We start from the raw sequence: 5,685 nt of genomic DNA, 5'->3' as shown, positions 1-5,685 counted from the left end.
AAAGCTTCTTTTGATTAAAAAAAATTTGTTGCTTTTAGTGTGATAAAACGCTTGTTTTCCAAGTTTTTGATGCTTTTTGAAAATTAAAACTTGGCAACACTGCCCACCAAATCCACCCAAAAAACAATCAGCTGTTTAGCATAAAATGTAAACAAACAAGCAAATGCAACAACAATTTCAAAGAACAAGCAGCAGTGCAACCAATTGTTTGCCATGTTTAAACAGAGTTGATCTGAAACCTAACGAAAGTTTATTGGCATTTAAACTGCAATCCACAATTAAACTTAAGTGCCATTTAAATATGCATTTGGAATTGGCCCTAAAAGTGGTAATTTTTCGATAGTGTTAAAAAATATCGATAATAGACTGAAATCTAAACCATCGGGAGTGTGACACCCACCTCTAGTTCAACGGCTGCCAGATGAAAATGGAACGAAGCTAGTGAGTCAGCTGTTGATTCAATGGCAAAGCGGCTTTCGGAGTTGTAAGTTTATGTTTTCGTGATTTAATTTCGTTAGAAATTTGTGTGGCAATTGAATTTTTAACGTGGTAAGATGAGTGATAGCGACAGCGACGACTGGTCTGAAGAATGGATCCCTTACAGTCAGCGTAATGAATGGGCAGATGTGACTCCCATTCTACAAGATGACGGCGAGCACCCAGTTGTTGCCATAGCTTACAGCCCCAAATGTAAGCTTTGCAAATCTTAAATATGCTTTGTAAATTATATAAAGTTTTGTTTTTATATTCCAGTTCGCGAAGTCTTTGATTACTTTCGCGCCATACTCGCCCATAAAGAAAAATCGCATCGGGCTCTAGAGCTGACAGCAGACGCTCTTCGATTAAATCCAGCAAATTATACAGTTTGGCAATACCGGCGGGATATATTGCGGGCGTTGGATTGTGATTTGTACGAGGAGTTAGACTACCTAGATGAAGTTATACGTGACAACGCGAAGAACTATCAAGTGTGGCACCATCGTCGTGTTATTGTGGAAATGTTAAATGATTCATCCAAAGAACTAGAGTTGACTGAGGTAGCCTTGCAGCGCGACAACAAAAATTACCACGCTTGGCAACATAGACAATGGGCTATAAAGACTTTCGAGTAAGTAAAATTTCAATTCTGTATTTAAAAGTTGGAACTTAATTGCATTTAATTCTGTAGTTTATTCGACAACGAGCTTTCATTTGTAGATCGTCTTATTGCAGAAGATATTCGAAATAATTCCGCGTGGAATCAGCGCTTTTTTGTACTTAAGCATTTTGGATTAACGCCAGAAGTAGTGCAACGTGAAATTCAATACACAATGAATCGCATTCGCGTTGTAAAAAACAACGAAAGTGCCTGGAATTATTTGGGAGGTATTTTAAGGCAAAGTGAAGATGGAATATTGAATCAATACCCTGAGGTTTTAGCATTTTGTGAAGAATTATACACGAGTGGAGTGCGTTCGCCTTATCTCTTAGCTTTCCTGGTTGATTTGTATAGAGAGCAGAGTTTGCAACAAATTGATTCAACTGAATCGGAAGCGCTGTCAAGGAAAGTGTACAGCCTTTGCAGCGACATGTCTAAAAAGCATGACATTGTACGTCGCAAATATTGGCAGTACATTGCGGACCAATTAAAGTCAAAATTATCTGAAAAGTAAACAACCGCATTGCGCTATTATGAGTTTAGTTTTAAGCTGGTAATTTTGTTCAAATTTATAATAACATATATTTGTGAAAATACATGAATATTTTAATCCGTTAATTCTTTAGGAATGTGAAAATACCAACATACTTAGCACCCGAAAAAGAATTTTAGTAGTATGTATTATCTTTATGATTGTTATCCACGTTTGCATACATCTATGTTTTTACATACGTATGTACATACATTCGTCGGCCGCTGTGGTGTAGTGGTAAGCAGTGCGCACTTTCACTCATCAGCACCTGGGTTCAAGCCCCGGTCAAAGCAACATCGCAAAAAATATAGAAAAAGGTTTTTTCTTAACAGCGGTCGTCCTTCGGCAGGCAATGGCAAACCTCAGAGTGTATTTCTGCCATAAAAATACAATCGCCGTTCGGAGTCGGCGAAAAACTGTAGGTCCCTCACCTTTGTGTGATAACATCAAAGCGCACACCACAAATCGGAGGAGAAGCTCGGCCAAACACTAACATATGTGTAAGCGCCAATCTATTATTATTATTATGTACATTTGTATATGATTTCATACCGGTATAGCGTTAATCACAGTATATACAGTAATAAACCTTTTCGCAGTTTTTCACCATTTGGTCCCCGAGGAGTACTTTTGGGTGTGTGCAGCGTTTTCGTTCTGCGTGCACGACAACACTTACTGTGGGGAATTTCGCCTAATGAAAAGTGAATGAAAAGTTCTTTTCGAGGATGAAATATACATAATTATGTGTTATTTATGAACAACATGTAGGTTAAGTATAATATTCATCTTTAATGTATGCTGATATTCATGCTTAATGAAGAATAATATCAGTAGTTAAGTACATAATTAACCCTTGTGTTTTATAAACTGGAAAACTCAAATCGCAATTAAAGCACTGAATTTTTATGGAAAAAGTAAATTTTAACAGTTCATTATCAAGTACGGTGTAATATAAAGAGTTATACACTGATCTATGATAATCTGTACTAGTATCTATAATAATAGACAATGATTTGCAATGTTTTTAAGCTTTTGCACACAATTTCGGTCATTTTACACAGTCATGACTTGTGCCACTCTGCCATAGTACGGTTGTTCCCTTTCATACCACAGTAATTTTGTATACAATTCTGAATGAACAAAAGGCATGCTCCTTCTTATTAGGAGCGTTCCTTATCTCCCAGAAATAGTCAGAAAAAGTCCGAAGTAGTCAGATTTAGTCCAAAAAGCGTTCCTTAACTCGGAAATGACAGCAAAAATGAGAGAGCAACAGTCAGTGAGAGTGACTCTCATCAGTCCGAAGTAGTCAGATTTAGTCAGAAGAATTTTTTCTGGCAAAATCCTGAAAAGTGTCAAACTCAACTGAATTTAAATTAACGGAAATTAAAGAATACGCTAAAAGTGAGAATAATCTAAAAAGTAAAAGAAATGAATTGAAATTGGAAGGAGGCAAAAAATAATTGATATAGCAAGTGTTTATTGTGCTTGTGCTTGTGTGAATGTGTTTTGTACATACATTTCCGTTCTTATTTGACGTTAGTTTTGTTGTTGCCATTCTTTGGACTAAAAATTAGGTTTTTTGCGTTCCTTTACTTTTCCTGTTATTCTATTTTAGTGTGCGCATTTTGCTTACGCTCTGGCATTTTGACACTTTTCAGATTTTAGTCCAAAAAGATAAGGAATGAACCTATTATCAACCCTGATCAGATTTTACCCCCGAGGAGTACTCAAAAAGGTTTATTACTAGTTGCGTTCCCCAACTCTTCTGGGCTAAAACCACGATTGAGAGAATACAAATGTTGCGCCGATCTCGGACCGCTATTCCTCTCTTAATGAATTTGACAGAATCGTTGTTTGCATGACGTCACACTTGTGCAACTTGTTTACGTTTCCCTTGCAACATTTTTTCTTCTTCCATTCTTGCTCACATTTTGGCATTTCTCTCTCGCAATTGCACCAGTGTGACGTCACACAAAAGTTATTCTCCAAAATCCTCTCTGATCGGCGCAATCTTGTATTCTATCATACTTGGGCTAAAACCTGTAAAACTGTCAAAAGGCAATAGAAGCCAGAGAGCCGAGTACGGGAACGTTTTCTGGCAAATTCCTGTAAATTCTTGCAACTTCTTGCGAGTTAGGGAACGCAACTACTGTATATACTGTGGCGTTCATTAATGACTTGTAAATTTGTGTCGGGGAATCTCGTGATAAAAATCGAACCACTTATTCGCTTGTATGCTCTCATTGCGAAGTTGTAAACATGTCTGTACATTAGGGTGGTCCAAAAATGCACGTGAAAAAGTAAAGTCTGAATTGTTATGCTCTCACCCCCTAGGATTGTTCTATACCGAAAAAAAGTATACCCTTATTTTTTTTATTTTGAAATCAAAAAATATTTAGAGGTCGCTCAAAGCACTCAAAGTTTTCGATGTATTTTATATAGGGAAAAAACCACTTTCCGTAGAAATGGTATATAATAGTTAAAAATCAATATTTTTCTACCAGAAAACTCTGTTTATCTGCAGGAGATTCCCAATAATTTATTATTTATTAAACCATATTTTCTTCTCAACTATAATTTTTAGGTCCGCCAAAAACCCCGAAAAATGCAATGGGGCGACCAATAAAAAACGGTTAGTATCAAAAATGGTTAAATAAACAATTGGGTAATATTATTGAATGTCTTCTGAAGAAAGCCAGAGTTTTTCCATATAAAAATACATGAAAAACTTTGAGCGCTTTGAGCGACCTATAAATATTTTTTGATTTCAAAATAATAAAAAAATAAGGGTATGCTTTTTTCGATATAGAACAATCCTAGGGGGTGAGAGCATTACAATTCCGACTTTACAAGAGCGTTGCAAAACTTCAAAGAACTACTGCCGTGTGCGGTACGAAAGATTTCTCTACAATACGTGGCGTTGCTCTTACCGTCATTCACTTTTCTCTTGGTAAGTATACTTCGGTCTTCCAGGCTGAGGTATTTGCAATACTCAAGGATATGGACTACATGGTGGAAAATATGTGGAGCGGAAGCAGTTTACGGGACGGCCAAGCTGCACTTAACACACTACTTACTTCCAGACTCTGAGTGCCAGTTCAATCGGGAGTAACTCCTATCGTCTATAACTATAATATTTATCACGAATTTCAATTTTCGTTTTTGCGCATATCGAAATTTCTTTTTAATTTTGTAAAAATTTTTGTGCAATAAATAAATGTTTATTGAGGACTAGGTATGGCAGCACGAAATGTCACAATCTGCTTAATTGTCAGGTAGTTAATATGGCGCCCGAAAAGTGACAATGAAACTACCTTCTTTTTTGTATCTTGATTACATATATCTAAAAATGTATTGCAAAAGCTGTCTAAAAAATAATATACATATATAAGTATATAAGAATATTTTTGATTTGATTATTGAAAAAGTTGTGATCGCGAGAGATCGGGCTATTCTAATACGTACTTCAAGTATTCCAAAAGAAAGTGTACAGATTCGTCCAAGTTATGTTGTAATTCACGATTGAATAGCGCGATAAAATAATAACAGTGCTATGTGGAAAGCTTACACAGGGCAACACTGATTTTGTTGCGGCAAATGTTAAAGCTGTTTTGGATAGACTTTCTTGTACTGATTACGAATCCGTAAGTATAAAGTACATTAAGGCGTATCACGAAAAAAAGATTAGCGTGTGTTAGTTTTATTTGAATACTAATGTCTGTAATTTTGGGTGTAAATTTTTTTTTATTCAACCGCTAATAACCGTTAAATCGCTAAATTTTTGGAAAATGGGCGTATCGACGCCCACTTATGATTACATCTTTGTATCTTAGGGTTGCCAGATTTTTTGCGCAAAATCAGTACCTTAGGCTTTTTCATGCTATAAAAATCAGTTCTTTTCAGTACACTTTTAGTCAAAGCAAAATTGTGAATGTAAGAACAGAAAATACTCTAAAACTAGAGTACTTGTTTTTAACAATATTTTGGTATATAAATAAAATATATTTAATAAAAA

At 35.7% G+C, this 5,685-nt stretch overlaps 1 protein-coding gene across 1 annotated transcript; it reads left to right on the top strand.

Annotated features, from left to right (window-relative positions):
- The first annotated feature begins 404 nt into the window (after nucleotides 1-404).
- Nucleotides 405-1,756, top strand: LOC118755118 (protein farnesyltransferase/geranylgeranyltransferase type-1 subunit alpha-like). Its single transcript, XM_036489964.1, has 3 exons — nucleotides 405-690; nucleotides 754-1,108; nucleotides 1,169-1,756. Exons 1-3 carry the CDS (start codon nucleotides 555-557, stop codon nucleotides 1,650-1,652), a joined length of 975 nt encoding a protein of 324 aa, XP_036345857.1. The 5' UTR covers nucleotides 405-554; the 3' UTR covers nucleotides 1,653-1,756.
- Nucleotides 1,757-5,685: the final 3,929 nt, after the last annotated feature.

Source organism: Rhagoletis pomonella, unplaced genomic scaffold (assembly GCF_013731165.1).
Source record: "Rhagoletis pomonella isolate Grant_MI unplaced genomic scaffold, Rhpom_1.0 Rhpom_scaffold_05349, whole genome shotgun sequence".
In the NCBI taxonomy this organism is placed as follows: Eukaryota; Metazoa; Arthropoda; class Insecta; order Diptera; family Tephritidae; genus Rhagoletis; species Rhagoletis pomonella.
Note: the sequence above shows the minus strand (reverse complement) of the source record. Positions and strands in the feature narration are given on the sequence as shown.

Bases quoted from the DNA above. Each gene is read 5' to 3' on its own strand.
- LOC118755118 (XM_036489964.1), top strand. From the start codon at position 555: ATGAGTGATAGCGACAGCGACGACTGGTCTGAAGAATGGATCCCTTAC. The intron at 691-753 runs GTAAGCTTTGCA...TTTATATTCCAG, and splicing joins CATAGCTTACAGCCCCAAAT to TTCGCGAAGTCTTTGATTAC. The intron at 1,109-1,168 runs GTAAGTAAAATT...TTAATTCTGTAG, and splicing joins TGGGCTATAAAGACTTTCGA to TTTATTCGACAACGAGCTTT.